The sequence below is a fragment of the Squalius cephalus genome (genome assembly GCF_949319135.1).
Source record: "Squalius cephalus genome assembly, chromosome: 16".
Lineage (NCBI taxonomy): Eukaryota > Metazoa > Chordata > Actinopteri > Cypriniformes > Leuciscidae > Squalius > Squalius cephalus.
The window spans coordinates 1178073-1194335 of record NC_137137.1 but is presented as its reverse complement, the minus strand read 5'-3'; the positions used below and the strand labels follow the sequence as shown (position 1 = coordinate 1194335).

At 42.1% G+C, this 16263-nt stretch overlaps 2 protein-coding genes across 3 annotated transcripts in view; one reads left to right on the top strand and one right to left on the bottom strand.

Moving 5' to 3' along the window:
- Positions 1 to 4571, bottom strand: part of fbxl17 (F-box and leucine-rich repeat protein 17) — a 290219-nt gene extending 285648 nt beyond the window's left edge. The window contains exon 1 of one of the 2 annotated variants that reach the window (XM_079896532.1): positions 4423 to 4571. The gene's annotated coding sequence lies outside the window, so the exon portion shown is untranslated. The remainder of the gene's footprint in view (positions 1 to 4422) is intronic. The other variant, XM_079896531.1, reaches the window with a different exon arrangement.
- Positions 4572 to 5962: 1391 nt separating this feature from the next.
- On the top strand, positions 5963 to 15631 carry prxl2c (peroxiredoxin like 2C; the record flags this gene model as incomplete). Its single annotated transcript, XM_079896599.1, has 6 exons — positions 5963 to 6184; positions 6263 to 6331; positions 6687 to 6740; positions 13058 to 13163; positions 15016 to 15150; positions 15228 to 15631. 6 exons carry the CDS (start codon positions 5963 to 5965, stop codon positions 15353 to 15355), a joined length of 714 nt encoding a protein of 237 aa, XP_079752725.1. The 3' UTR covers positions 15356 to 15631.
- Between the last annotated feature and the right edge of the window lie 632 nt (positions 15632 to 16263).

Here is a 16263-nt window from a genome sequence, read left to right as displayed (position 1 = left end):
GTCGATCGACTCTAAATTCAAGAATAGAGAAAAACTACACGCCGATCGACTCTAAATTCAAGAATAGAGAAAAATTACACGCCGATCGACTCTAAATTCAAGAATAGAGAGAAATTACACGTCGATCGACTCTAAATTCAAGAATAGAGAGAAATTACACGTCGATCGACTCTAAATTCAAGAATAGAGAAAAACTACACGTCGATCGACTCTAAATTCAAGAATAGAGAGAAATTACACGTCGATCGACTCTAAATTCAAGAATAGAGAGAAATTACACGTCGATCGACTCTAAATTCAAGAATAGAGAAAAACTACACGTCGATCGACTCTAAATTCAAGAATAGAGAAAAATTACACGTCGATCGACTCTAAATTCAAGAATAGAGAGAAATTACACGTCGATCGACTCTAAATTCAAGAATAGAGAAAAACTACACGCCGATCGACTCTAAATTCAAGAATAGAGAAAAATTACACGTCGATCGACTCTAAATTCAAGAATAGAGAGAAATTACACGCCGATCGACTCTAAATTCAAGAGAAAGAGAAAAATTACACGTCGATCGACTCTAAATTCAAGAATAGAGAAAAATTACACGTCGATCGACTCTAAATTCAAGAATAGAGAAAAATTACACGTCGATCGACTCTAAATTCAAGAATAGAGAAAAATTACACGTCGATCGACTCTAAATTCAAGAATAGAGAGAAATTACACGTCGATCGACTCTAAATTCAAGAGAAAGAGAAAAATTACACGTCGATCGACTCTAAATTCAAGAGAAGGAGAGAAACTACACGCCGATCGACTCTAAATTCAAGAATAGAGAAAAATTACACGTCGATCGACTCTAAATTCAAGAATAGAGAAAAATTACACGTCGATCGACTCTAAATTCAAGAATAGAGAAAAATTACACGTCGATCGACTCTAAATTCAAGAGAAGGAGAGAAACTACACGTCGATCGACTCTAAATTCAAGAGAAAGAGAAAAATTACACGTCGATCGACTCTAAATTCAAGAGAAGGAGAGAAATTACACGTCGATCGACTCTAAATTCAAGAATAGAGAAAAATTACACGTCGATCGACTCTAAATTCAAGAATAGAGAAAAATTACACGTCGATCGACTCTAAATTCAAGAATAGAGAAAAATTACACGCCGATCGACTCTAAATTCAAGAATAGAGAGAAATTACACGTCGATCGACTCTAAATTCAAGAATAGAGAGAAATTACACGCCGATCGACTCTAAATTCAAGAATAGAGAAAAACTACACGTCGATCGACTCTAAATTCAAGAATAGAGAAAAACTACACGCCGATCGACTCTAAATTCAAGAATAGAGAAAAACTACACGCCGATCGACTCTAAATTCAAGAATAGAGAAAAATTACACGTCGATCGACTCTAAATTCAAGAATAGAGAAAAATTACACGTCGATCGACTCTAAATTCAAGAATAGAGAAAAATTACACGTCGATCGACTCTAAATTCAAGAATAGAGAAAAATTACACGTCGATCGACTCTAAATTCAAGAATAGAGAAAAATTACACGCCGATCGACTCTAAATTCAAGAATAGAGAGAAATTACACGTCGATCGACTCTAAATTCAAGAATAGAGAGAAATTACACGCCGATCGACTCTAAATTCAAGAATAGAGAAAAACTACACGTCGATCGACTCTAAATTCAAGAATAGAGAAAAACTACACGCCGATCGACTCTAAATTCAAGAATAGAGAAAAACTACACGCCGATCGACTCTAAATTCAAGAATAGAGAAAAATTACACGTCGATCGACTCTAAATTCAAGAATAGAGAAAAATTACACGTCGATCGACTCTAAATTCAAGAATAGAGAAAAATTACACGTCGATCGACTCTAAATTCAAGAATAGAGAAAAATTACACGCATGAAGAAAAGATGAGAACGTATACGAAGCACAAAAAATATTTATTGTCTAAGTTTGTTTTCATTATGTTGTACTTATGATATTATGTTGTTGAATGTTTAATGTGTATCTGCCATGTAATAGCCGGTGATGCTGATATGGCAATAAACTCAAAAATACTCCTAAATCAATTATGCATTGAGTTCATTCAGCTGTAAAGAAGCTCTACAGAAGACAAAACAAATGAGTACAATTCTATAAAAGATTTTTTCATAATTGATGAACTTCACGCTGTTATTGACCTGCATTGAATCAACATTGTACTGAATAATGAATTGGATTTGCATTATTGAATCTGTTTATTGCTGTGCTAAAAGTACTATATAAATAAAAGTGACTCGACTTGAGTCATTAACATCAACTCAAATGCCAGCGGCTTGAACAGAGATATTTTTCTTCAGGCTGTAACCATTTTTGGAGAAAAGATGTTCTATAGAGATGATGATGATTCACGTCGATGATCGACTTTGCAAAAATTACTTTAAAACTTGGGTAACACTTTACAATAAGGTTCATTAGTAAACTACCTTAGTAAACATGAACTAACAATGAACAATACTTATCTAGCATTTATTCATCTTAGTTAGTATTAATTTCAGCATTTACTAAGTGCAAAAAGCATTGATTATCTTCTGTAGAGCTGCTTTACAGATGAACTTCACACTGTTATTGAACAGCATTGAATCAACATTGAACTCATTCACAGCACAATTGAATTTCTCATATTTGATGAAATTTTCATTATTGAATCTGTTTATTGCTGTGAAGCTGCTTTGTAATAACATTTATTTTGGCCCTTTTTTTCTGACTTTCATGATTCTTCTGTATTTTTGCTAAAGCATATAATAACTATAATGTGAGAATTGAACTCGCTTCATAATTGATGTAGTATTTGAGTTCAAGAGCAAGAGAGAAAAATGACGTGCATAAAGAGACGAAGTGCAAAAAACATTTATTATCTTCTGTAGAGCTTCTTCACAGCTGAATGAACTCAATTCATAATTGATTTAGTTGAGTTTATTGCCATATCAGCATCACCGGCTATTACATGGCAGATACACATTAACATTTAACAACGTAATATCATAAGTACAACATAATGAAAACAAACTTAGACAAAAAATAAATAAATGAAATAAGTACATGTACAAAATTAGTACAATTCTATAAAATATATTTTTTAAGTACTTGTTTCATAATTGATTAACCTCACGCTGTTAATGAACTGCATTGAATCAACATTAAACTGAATAATGATACTAGATAATTGAATTTCTCATATTTGATGAATTTTTTTATGAAATTTGCATGATTGAATCTGTTTGCTGTGAAGCTGCTTTGAAATCAAATATAAAAAGCACTAAAAGTGACTCGACTCATTAAAATCAAGTCAAATGCCAGTGACTTGAAAAGTAAAAGATTTATTTTAGCCTTTTTTTTCTGACTTTCTTGGTTCTTCTGTATTTTGCAAAAGCATATAATAACTATAATGTGAGAGGATATGAATGACAGAATTATCTCATAATTATAGATGCGAACACTGAATTATGAAATAACAGTGTTCATCGGTTTGATTGATCAGAAGCACTTGTCAACTTCTGACTCAATCAACCAATGGAGCGAGTTTGGGGCGTGGCTTATGTGTTTGAGCGACCAATAACAGACAGGAGGAGTGTTTGGGAAACATGTATGACAACAGTCATTTTTGCAGCTCAAATGACAGATAAAATGGACAATTTCACTATTGCTTCCAATCTAGATCAGTGATGCTTCCTCAGATTTCTGCTGTTCACATTTAGCTCAGAACTAGATAAGCACTGAAACCGAGATGAAACAAAGTCTCATCAAAGTAATGTTTGTGTCTGTTGCATTGGGGTTTAACGCCTAGATTGATTCTGACAGAACATGAAAATACTTTCAAACACATTTTTCAGATTTGCACAAACACATAAACAAGGAAACACACACAGAAGTCACTGAATATCTTGCAGACACACAGATGAGGAAGAGGAAGGTCAATGCTTTATGTGTCTGTCCATCTACTATTGTTTTATAGACACAATACCAAGATGATAATACCATTGGGTTTTTAACAAATGTAAATACCCTGAACATGGTAATCCATCTGTACTATAGCATTTATATATATCCTACTATGGTATGGTTTAGGTATATATATATCAGTGTCATCTATACCATATCCAAGTACTTTTTGTATGGACAATTGAGTATATAGACCAGCATATTTTCAGATATCTGGTATAATGTGTGTTATGTCTCAGCAGGGATCATATAAACATTCACAAATGAATGTCACTGTTTACACACGGCTGTGTGGAGCTGCTGACCGAGTGTTGTTGTGTTTCATTGAGTGATAGTGGCGGACGACGCCATTGAACTCCCTCATGAGAAAACAACCAAGACTGAATAACTGCCAGAATAAAACGCGCCAAACCTCACCAGCTCGCGCGACCCTCAGCACCTCCTTCCCGCGCTCTCATAATCCGCGCGAAACAGAAACAGAAGCGTAGCGAACGCACCGCAAACGCGCGCTTGCTGTGTCAACCTGCTAGACTGTTTCAAAATACTTCCGGATTTCAAATAACAGAGGAAATCCCGCCCACAGCTCGAGATGAGAGTGGCTGTCCATTCGCCAGGCGAAACGTCAGTCAGAAGCGGAGGACCAATCATCATCCGTGCTTTAACGGGAACACGTTTAATAATACAAATATAACACTTGCAAACTTGCGAATGAACACTTGATGTAAATATTTGTACTGTAACAGGATGGATTCGATATCATGTTACTTTCTTGATAATAATATCGACATAAAAGCGGTCTGGACATCAGCAAACTTTAGCAAACAAGTTTTTATGAATCTTTCCCTATGAAAGTAAATTTCCGCCACATAAGGAAAAAAACATGCTCTGGTAAATAATAATTATGACATAAAATATCAATTATGACATACTAAATTATAATTATGAGATAAAAAGTCAAAATTATTATGACATGCTATGTCTAAAATATGACATACAACGTTGTAATTATGACATACTAATTCGAAATTAAGATCTAAAAGGGCATAATTATGAGATAAAAAGTCATTATGAGAAATCATGACATTACAAGTCGTGTTATTACGTAATAATTTCGACTGTTAATGTCATAATTTCGATTTTTCTTCTATTGTTGTTATGATTTAGGCAATTAGGCTACTAAAGGATGCTTTATGAGTCTTAACTGGGGTTTCATTCTTTTATTCGTCACTCAAATACATAAAGATGAAATTTGATCATTGTTTTCAGTGTCCATGAATAATAATAATGATGATTCCCATTATATTGTTACCAATTCGCAGTTTTACAAGTGAAAAGTCATCAACTAAATGTAAAGTCAGAATTGCATGATATAAATTTGCAATTGCGTGTTATAAAGGTAAAATTGTGATAGCCTATTGATTCTTTTTGATTGATTCTGTGATATAAAGTGATTTTTTTCCATTAGAATTGGACTTTATAACTCGCAATTGCAAAGAAAAAAGATAAGAAAAAAAGATGTCAGAATTGCAACAAGATATAAACTCACAATTGCGAGAACAAAAGTCAGAGTTGAAAGATGTAAACTTGCAATTGTGAGATAAAAAGTTGCAGTTGTCTTTTAAAATGTTTTATTCTGGTGGAAACAGGCTATTCCGCTAAAATATTTGGAATGGGAATAATGAGTGTTGAGGGTTACGTAACGCGAGTTACGTAATCAGATTGCTTTTCCAAGTGACTAGTAAAGTAATGCATTACTTTTAAATTTACAACAAAATATCTGTTGCATTTTTCAAATAAATGAGTAAGGGAATTAAGTTAGTTCGGCTACTTTTTTAGGAAGTAACACAATGCATTACATTTAAAAGTCACTTTCCCCAACTCTGAATCAGAAATAATGTCATAAATGAATGTATATGGGCGGTTTGCCTTTATTTGTGCATGATCCAGCGGGAATGGGCGTGGCGAAGCAAACTTTCCTAAAAATGGCTCCCGTTTTCCCGATAACTCAACAGGATCAGATCGCTCGCGCTGGACATCAGGACAACAGCACACGGGATCCACACGATCTCTGTGTCTCTGATGTCGACGAATGCTGGATTTATGATCGACACGGTGTGTGTAAAACCTTCAACAGTCTGCACCAACACAGCAAAGCAATCATCATTTTCGTGCGGGTAAGAAAGGCATGACAGCTGGTGTGTTTATGTGGTGTGCAAATGTCATTCTGATTGTGCTTCTCAAATATTTTGCAGAACTTCTTGTGCTACACATGCAAAGAATATGTGGAGGATTTGGGCAAAATACCTCAGGATATGTTGCAGGTGAGATTACGTGTCAGTAATCATGTATTATTTGGTCAGAATATTGAATATTGCTGCATATGAGGGAAAAAAAAACAATTTTAACTCTTTACAATAAGGTTAATTATGTAACTACCTTGGTTAACATGAACTAAGAATGAGCATTTATTAATCGTAGTTACTAATCATTTAAACATTTACTAATACATTATTAAAATCAAAGGTTGTATTTTTATTAACTAACATTAACAAAGATTAATAATACTGTAACAAATGTATTGCATTGTTAGTTAATGTTACATTAATGTTAACTAATGAACCTTATTGTAAAGTGTTACCGAAACAATGTATCTTTTCTCTCCTTCAACAAATGTAGGAGTCGAATGTCAGATTGGTAGTGATTGGACAGTCGTCGTATTCTCATATCGAGGTAGGATGTGTTTATTAATGTTAAGCTAAAAATATGAGAGACTTTTAGAAAATTCTGTTGTTGAAAATAATTATAACATAAAAAGTAGTTCCCTTACGAGAACGTTCTCTCGTACTGCGTTGCAAACGCTTATGGGAAAACTCCTTTTCTCGAGAATATTGAAGCCTTTATTTTAAAACGCATTTGCTACAGCACAGGCGAGAGCATCAGACCCACGTGAGTGAGCTGATAGGCTGTGCTGTGGGCAACTGCACGAACCAATGGCGGATAGACAGAAGCGCGCGAGCCAATCAGGGCGCTTGGCGCTCTGTCACTGTCAAGCGCGCGAAACTACACGTGACCATAACATATAAATACAGATAGAATCCGCCATTTGACAGATTTAATCTCCTTCAGCTCGACTCACCTCGTCGCTGATTTTCTCCGGTCGTAAGAAGCCCTCGTCGTGGAAAAGCCGTCCAGCGGAACAGCTTCGCATCCCGGCATCTCGCCAGCTGAGCGTTTCCCTGTGGCATCCGACGAAAAATTATATCCTTTTCATTGCATATTTATCTAAAAGAGCAAACCGCTGTTTTCACAGCGCGGCATAATGCCTCTCTCCATCTGTGAGAGCTGCGGGGTCTCCCTGCATGCATCCGACGGACACACCCAGTGTGCGGCCTGCCTCGGCCCTGAGCACGCCGAGGCAGCGCTCATGAAAGGCGGCTGCCAATTCTGCGACGGGATGCCTGTCTCCGTTCTCCGTTCAAGGCTGTCTTCGACGGTGACCGATTCCGCCCACCTTCCGTCTTCGGCGCCCCACGAGCCCCGTAGGAAGAAGCGGCGCGATCAGAGGCGTCCTGAGCGCGGTGAGTTTAGCGAGTGCACGCCGGGCCTTTCTCCTCGTGCCTCGCCCACGCCTTCTTCGCCTGTCCTGTTCTCTCGGAGCGAGCAGCGCCCCTCGTCTGAAGCGGCTGGACTCGTCTCTTTCGGCGCATCTCCGGATGACGTCGATGACGCACTTTCTATGGCGGCATCTGAGAGCGAGGATTGGTCGGGCTCCGCGGACCCCGCCCCCCCCTCTCAGCTAGAGTTTTCTGATACTCGAGCGAGCATTGACGCCGAACTTCTCCGTGTCATGTCTCGCGCTGTTGACGAGTTGGGACTCGATTGGCTTTCTCCAGCTGAGCCCGCCAGAAGCCGCCTCGATGAATGGTACCTGCCGGGGCGCCAGCAGGCCCCTCGTCAGCGCGCCGCTCCATTTATGCCTGAGGTTCACGAAGAGCTCACAAAATGCTGGCGCGCGCCCTTTTCAGCGCGAACGCGCTCATCTGCCTCTTCTACGCTCTCCACTGTTGACGGCGCTGAAGAGAAAGGATATGTGTCTCTCCCCCCACTGGAGGAAGCGGTCGCTGCACACTTATGCCCCCCCACTGCAGGTAGTTGGAGGTCTAAGACGGTGCACCCTTCTAAGCCGTGCAGAACTACTTCGGCCATTGCCAGCCGCGCATACGCTGCCGCCGGTCAAGCCGCCTCTGCACTTCACGCCATGGCGACGCTTCAAGCCTTCCAGGCCAAACTTCTCCGTTCCATGGATGAGTCAGGCCCGGACCCAGACACATTTAAAGACCTCAGGAGTGCCACGGATCTGGCACTGAGGGCCACGAAGACCACCGCTCAAGCCCTGGGCCGCAATATGGCCAGCCTAGTGGTAATGGAGCGCCACCTCTGGCTAAACTTAACCGAGATCAGGGACGCGGATAAAACTGCCTTCCTCGACTCGCCCGTCACAGCCTCAGGTCTCTTCGGCCCATCTGTCAGCGGCTTCGCCGATCGCTTCACTGAAGCTCAGAAGGCTTCCAGCGCCATGAGACACTTTCTACCAAAGCGCTCCAGCTCAGTCCAACGGCGCCCCAAGAGCACGCCGCGACCTGAGAAAGTGGTGTCCCAGGTCCTCCAGCCCCGCCCAGCGGCTGAGACCAGTAAGCACATGAAGCCAGCGAAACGGTTCCCGTTCCCTAAGCGCCAGGGCCCGCGGCCGAAGCTGACGCTCGATCACGAGCCCAAGAAGCCGTCCTAACCGGCACAAAGAGGGGTCACTGTCCCGCTGCGGCCGGACCAGCCCCAAAAATCGCTCGACTACTGCTCACGGCTCCCTCTTCAGTTCAGGCGGCTGCAGCAGTTCTAAATGCAGTTCATGGGCCCGTCACATGTCACGCACCCCTGCAAACAAACGCTGTTTTAACAGCGACCCACACAAAGCACAAATCGAGCATAATTTCTCACATGCATACATGTCAGTCCGAGCCCCCCACTCTGGGTGTTCCAGATATGATAATGCCTCTAGCTCTGCGGGCTCTAGCTTGGCAAGCTATCCCCGGAGTTTCAGTATGGGTGATGAACATCATAAAGCATGGTTACTCGCTTCAGTTCGCCCGCAGACCACCGCGTTTTCGCGCGGTTATACAAACCACGGTAAGGGGCACATTGAGTCATGTCCTCCGCACCGAAGTGTTAAGTCTGCTGGCGAAAGGGGCCATCGAGAAGATCCCCCCTTCTCTGAGCGAGTCGGGTTTTTACAGCCGATACTTTCTTGTTCCAAAGAAAGACGGCGGCCTGAGACCCATTTTAGATCTCAGACATCTGAACAAGGCTCTCATGTCACGGCCGTTCAGAATGCTCACGACCAGACATATCCTGGCGCAGATTCGCCCAGGCGACTGGTTTTTCTCAGTAGATCTGAAAGACGCTTACTTTCACATTCAAGTGAACCCCCACCACAGGCCATTCTTGAGATTCGCCTTCGAGGGGCAGACATACCAGTACACAGTTCTTCCATTTGGACTGGCACTAGCGCCTCGTACATTCACGAAGTGCATGGATGCAGCTCTCTCCCCCCTGAGACAGCGGGGAATGCGCATCCTAAACTACCTCGACGACTGGCTCATACTGACCCAGTCAGAGGCGGAGTCACATACTCACAAAGCCTGGCTCCTCAGCCATCTAGAATGTCTAGGGCTCAGGGTCAATGTTGCAAAGAGTGTTCTGTTGCCCAGCCAACGTATCACGTTCCTGGGAACAGTTCTCGACTCCGTACTTATGAGAGCATGGCCCACACCGGCCCGTGCTCTAACGATTCAGCAGCTCGCAGCATCGTTCATAGAGGGCTCTCTTGTACCCCTCAGAACGTTTCAGAGGATCCTTGGCCTGATGGCCTCTGCATCATCAGTACTCCAACTAGGCCTACTGCGTATGCGTCCTCTTCAGCTGTGGCTGGCTCCTCTGGTGCCACCCCACGCCTGGCATTCAGGCCACTTGATTATCAAGGTGGACCAGCGCTGTGTTCAAGCCCTGGCCCCTTGGAAAAACGCCAGCTGGTACCAGCAGGGCGTAAGCATGGGGGTAGTTTCAGAGAGGAGGATGATTTCAACAGACGCCTCCAACTCCGGTTGGGGAGCTCTGTACGAGGGCAGGCCTGCCTCCGGCCTCTGGTCGAGCTCGGAGAAACGCCTACACATAAACTGCCTCGAAATGAGAGCAGTTTTTCTAGCCCTAAAAACATTCCTCCCATACCTGGCGGGACACCACGTGTTGGTACGGACGGACAACATGTCGGTGGTCTCTTACATAAATCGCCAGGGCGGCCTCAGGTCCCGCAACCTGTTTGCCATAGCCTCACAGCTCTTGCTATGGGCTCACACCAATCTGCGCTCGCTCAGGGCAGCTCACGTGCCAGGCACGTTGAATACAGGAGCAGACATGCTCTCTCGGGGCAGAGTTCCCCCAGAGGAATGGTCTCTCCACCCTCAGACAGTTCTCCTACTCTGGGAGGTCTTCGGGAAGGCAGAAGTAGATCTTTTCGCCTCAGAAGACAACTGTCAATGCCCAATCTTTTTCTCAAAGAGCAGGGATGCGTTGGCCCACGACTGGCCCAACCTTCCTCTCTATGCGTTCCCCCCGGTCTCGATGCTCCCTCAGGTCATCGAACGGATCAGGAACACGAAAAGCGCAGTGCTATTAGTAGCTCCTCTCTGGCGGACCCAGGTTTGGTTCCCAGAGTTGATGCAGCTGTCTGTAGCAGACCCGTGGCCAATCCCAGTGAGGCGCGACCTCCTGACTCAGGCCAACAGGACAATCTGGCATCCCCGTCCCGACTTATGGGCCCTACATGTATGGCCACTCAACGGGTACCCCAGAACCTCCCAGAGGGCGTCCTGAATACTATAAAGGAAGCTAGAGCTCCGTCTACCAGACGCCTCTATCTCAGTAAATGGTCAGTGTTTTCCAGCTGGTGTTTAGCTCGAGACCTCGACCCATACACTTGTGAAGTACCAAGAGTACTGTCTTTTCTACAGGAGATGTTGGACGCGGGTCGCTCCCCCTCCACTCTCAAAGTGTACGTGGCAGCCATTGCTGCTTTTCACGTATTGGAAGCCGGGGCCTCCTTAGGAAAAAGCGACCTTATAGTTCGCTTCCTCAGGGGCGCCAGGAGGCTTAACCCGCCTCGGCCACCGTCTGTTCCGGCCTGGGACCTCTCCTTGGTCCTGCGGGCTCTTAAGGGACCTCCCTTTGAACCACTTCAGTCAGCTGATCCTAAGTCTCTCTCTCTGAAAACCGCCCTGCTTCTAGCACTGGCGTCAGTAAAGAGAATAGGGGATTTACAGGCGCTGTCTACCAGCGCTTCCTGTCTGGAGTTTGGTCCTAATGACTCCAAGGTCATTCTTAGGCCAAGACATGGATATGTTCCTAAGGTGCTCTCAACTCCGTTCAGAGCCCAGGTTATTTCTCTGTCAGCTCTCCCCTCCTCCGAGGAGGATAGCGATTCTCTCATGCTTTGCCCAGTCAGAGCTTTGAGAATTTATCTGGAGCGTTCGGCCTCTTTCAGACAGTCTGAACAGCTCTTTGTGTGTTTCGGGGGCCGATCCAAGGGCCTCCCGGTCACTAAAACCACACTGTCCAGATGGATAGTTGACGCCATTGCCCTGGCTTACACCTCACTGGGCCTCTCTTGTCCCATAGGTGTTAGAGCTCATTCCACGAGAGGTGTTGCCTCTTCGTGGGCTTGGTCAAGTGGTATTCCCATTGAAGACATTTGTGCGGCGGCCGGCTGGTCCGCTCCGTCCACATTTGTGAGATTCTATAATCTGGATGTCCCTGCTCTGCAGACATGCGTTCTTTCTGTCTAGACTCTGGCTCTGTGGATCCAGACTAGTTTTGAACCATGGTCACTTGGGTATTCCCATCTATAGCATATGTGCGGCGGCCGGATATCCGCTCCGTCCACATTGTTGAATTATAGCTTTAATGCCCTTGCTTTGTAGCTACAGTTCTTCTGTCTAGACACTGGCTCTGTGACCCAGTCTAGTTGATATTGAACACACAGTTTTCACCTTGTGGACTAAGTGACTGGCTTTGGCCAGATCCGATGAATTATAACTTTAATGTCCCTGCTTTGCAGTTACAGTCTTTTCAGTCTAGACTCTGGCTCTGCGGACCCAGACTAGTTTGATATTAAACACACGGCTATCTCCTTGTGGGTTAAATGACTGGCTCTGGCCAGTCTTTATTACGGATAATTGATGGGCCCGATGTTCGGTCTCTTTTTATCCTGGCTATTCTGTACTTCCCGGAACTCTGGTGAGTCAGAGCGGCCAAAAGATTAATAGCACGGCGTTTTAAATGGAAACGTTCCCATAAGCGTTTGCAACGCAGTACGAGAGAACGTTCTCGTAAGGGAACGTACTGGTTACTTTCGTAACCTCGGTTCCCTTAGAGATAAGGGAACGAGTACTGCGTTGCCTTGCCGTGCTATTTTTCTTATGGCAGGTTTGTCGCTTCAGTCGATTATACCTGTCAAATGGCGGATTCTATCTGTATTTATATGTTATGGTCACGTGTAGTTTCGCGCGCTTGACAGTGACAGAGCGCCAAGCGCCCTGATTGGCTCGCGCGCTTCTGTCTATCCGCCATTGGTTCGTGCAGTTGCCCACAGCACAGCCTATCAGCTCACTCACGTGGGTCTGATGCTCTCGCCTGTGCTGTAGCAAATGCGTTTTAAAATAAAGGCTTCAATATTCTCGAGAAAAGGAGTTTTCCCATAAGCGTTTGCAACGCAGTACGAGAGAACGTTCTCTAAGGGAACCGAGGTTACGAAAGTAACCAGTACGTTTTTGTGCACCTTTAATAGTCATCAAAATCAGTGTATCAGTTTGATTCACAACACCCTCTTTCTAGCCTTGAGTGCATTTTTAATTATTGTTTTAGTTTTTTTTTTGTTATGACACAAAATCATTACACTTTAAAACTGTGAAATATCTGTGAATCTCTCTATGTTGTAGGGGTTCTGCTCTCTGACGGGATATCCTCATGAAATATATGTGGATCCAGAGAGACAGATCTATAAAAAACTTGGAATGAGAAGAGGAGAGACATACATGGAAACACGTAAGATTTTAATTGGGATTTCTCTAACACGTTTTTATACATAACATGCTTTTTTCTCTCTCCTCTTTGTACATTTCTTCTACTTTCTATTAGTTTCTATAGATTTCTATTGGTTTGATTAAATGTGCATTTATTTTAATCAGTTTCTATGTTTCCATCTTTTTATAGTTTTCCATATTTTCCCATATTTTTACATTTTACACTTTTTATATTTTTCCATATTTTTACACACATTTTTGGCATATCGCATAAAAAAACTCTGGATGGAAACAAGATGCGTGTAAATTAAAAAAAAAGTGCATAAAAACTTCTTGAGGTGGATTATTGTTTCATCTGATAAGAAGACATGAAATACATATCCTCATGAAATATATGTGGATCCAGAGAGACAGATTTATAAAAAACTTGGAATGAGACGAGGAGAGACATACATGGAAACACGTAAGATTTTAATTGGGATTTCACTAACATGTTTTTATACACACATTTTGTACATTTCTCCTGCTTTCTATTAGATTAGCATGCCAAAGAATGATTGATTTGATTAAATTTGCATTTAATTTAATCAGTAGCTATGTTTCCATCTATTTTTACACACATTTTTGGCATATTGCTGGATGGAAACAAGATGCGCGTAAATAAAAAAAAAAAAAAAGTGCATAAAAACTTCTTGAGGTGGATTATTGTTTCATCCGATAAGAAGACATGCGGATAAACTACGATGGAAACACATTTACTGAATAATGGTTCGTTCAAGTCCTCCTGGGAAGTTCGTACGTATGAGGTGGGAAGTCGTGCTTATAACGGCATGTGCGTTCAAGTCACTTTCGTCGGAGCAAGATGGCGGAGTACTTTCTCTTAATTAATTACACAAAAATACAGTAAGGTTCTTAAACTCTTGTTCTAGAAAATGAAGAACAAAGAAATGTGCATCAGGTGTACTTTGTATTTTTATGTTTTTAATTAATTTATGAAGCCACTGCCAACACTTCGTTACATGTTGCATTGCTATATTATAATACTATCATATTCTGTGTTGGCGATTAGCTAACTGAGCTGTTAATAGAAAAGCCTGACAATATCACTGCTAAATACCTTTACGTATTGTGTATTCCGCCATGTTAATCACTGACACGCCCCCAACTCGTAAAGATCAGAGCTTAGAGAAAATCCCGAGCTCCCCACTGGTATTTACGACATTGTGGTGGCGTTCAAGTGCGTTCAACTCGTAAATACGATCTATACACTCTAAAAATGCTGGGTTGTTTTTAACCCAACTTTGGGTCAAATATGGACAAACCCAAATGTTGGGTTAAAAATGTAATGTAAAAATTTAACCCAACGGCTGGGTTTGTCCATATTTGACCCAAAGTTGGGTTAAAACAACCAAGCATTTTTTAGAGTGTACGAGATGACTTGAACGCACCATAAATTAATCAAAAACCTCATGTGTGTTTGCCTCAGCGTCAGCTGTGATTGGATAACTGGACTAACCAGCGGACCAATGGCATCGCAGCGTCTCAAATGTTGGTTTGGTGTTTCTGAAACGCCGGAGTCGAAGTGTGTGATCAGAATGATGTGGTTTAATTCCCTCCAGAAGCGTCTTACACGAGTGTGTTCCCGAACACCAGCATCCGAACGCAATGATGGAGGGACAAAGAGCCCGATTGCAGAAACTTACAGTTTTATTACAGATACAGTATTTTGCACCAATTTCCCAGGAAGTGATGATTTTGGGGATGGAAACGCTGCTTTATCCGCAAATGTTTTATGCATTATTATTTCAATTATGTGCATAGGTTAAATTTGCACATTTGAATGGGAACATAGCAATCTTCATCTGCATTTGCAGCTTCCAACAGTCCACATGTGAAATCCAGTCTCCTCATCGGCAGTCTGAGAAGTATGTGGCGCGCCATGACCAGCCCTGCTTTTGACTTTCAAGGAGATCCGCTGCAGCAAGGTGGAGCCCTTATTGTAGGCCCAGGTGACGAGTTTTCTAAGTAAAATGTTGTTATTTCTATATCTCCACCATATCTTAACATTGTGTGTTTTATTTCACAGGTCCAGAGGTTCATTTTGCCCATTTTGACATGAATCGGTTCGACCACATGCCGATCAACTGGTTGCTTCAGTTAGCAGGGCTTCACACACTGGACTTCAGTGATCGCTCTAAAATCATTGATATCTAAAAAAAGAAAAATCATGTTATGCCATGATAGATCTGCACTCTATGCTTGTAGATGTTATACTGCAACACTGCTCTCTGTCTGAACTGTAATAGCTCAATATCGTTGTATATATAATATTGTTTTTTATATTATATTTATGTTGGATAGGAACAAGCCATTCCACTGCTGAGGACCACTGATTTTATCTCTGTCCTAAATTACAATTTGTTTTATATTATGTCTTGAATTTCAATAAATAAATAAATTATATATATGCATGCAAGGAAAGCTTTATTTATATAGCACAATTTAAAAAGTGCTTTACAGAAGAGAAACATATACACACATATAGAAATAAAATAATGAAATACAATAAACATATGCATGTGCACATTCACAGAAAAGAAGAACATATGTCTTATTTAACTAATAGCTAAAATATAATGCATGGAAGAGTTTGAGATCCTCAGTTTGTGATTTACACTATAGTAAGCCCTGGCTTCTTAGTGTCTTTCCACCCCTACTGGAGTGAAGCAGATATACACCTTACACGGGTGTACTTTACACCAGTCCGCTGCAGCAATCCTGGTGTCTTTCCACTCGAGTCTGAGTGTGCATCCTCATCATCACTCCCCTTTACTCTCAGTCTCTTCCACAAGTCAGCCCTTACACAATACTACATTTTGGGGCGCCCCTATCTCCATGTTTGTATATATGCGTGCATGTATGTGTGCATGCATGTTTGTATTTATGTATGTATATATGTATGCATGCATAAAAACATATATACATTCATACATGCATAAAAACATATATACATACATTCATACATGCATGTATGTATATGAATGCATGTATTAATGTATGCACGCACGCATGAATGTCTGCATGCATGCATGAATACATGCATGCATTAATGTATGCATGTA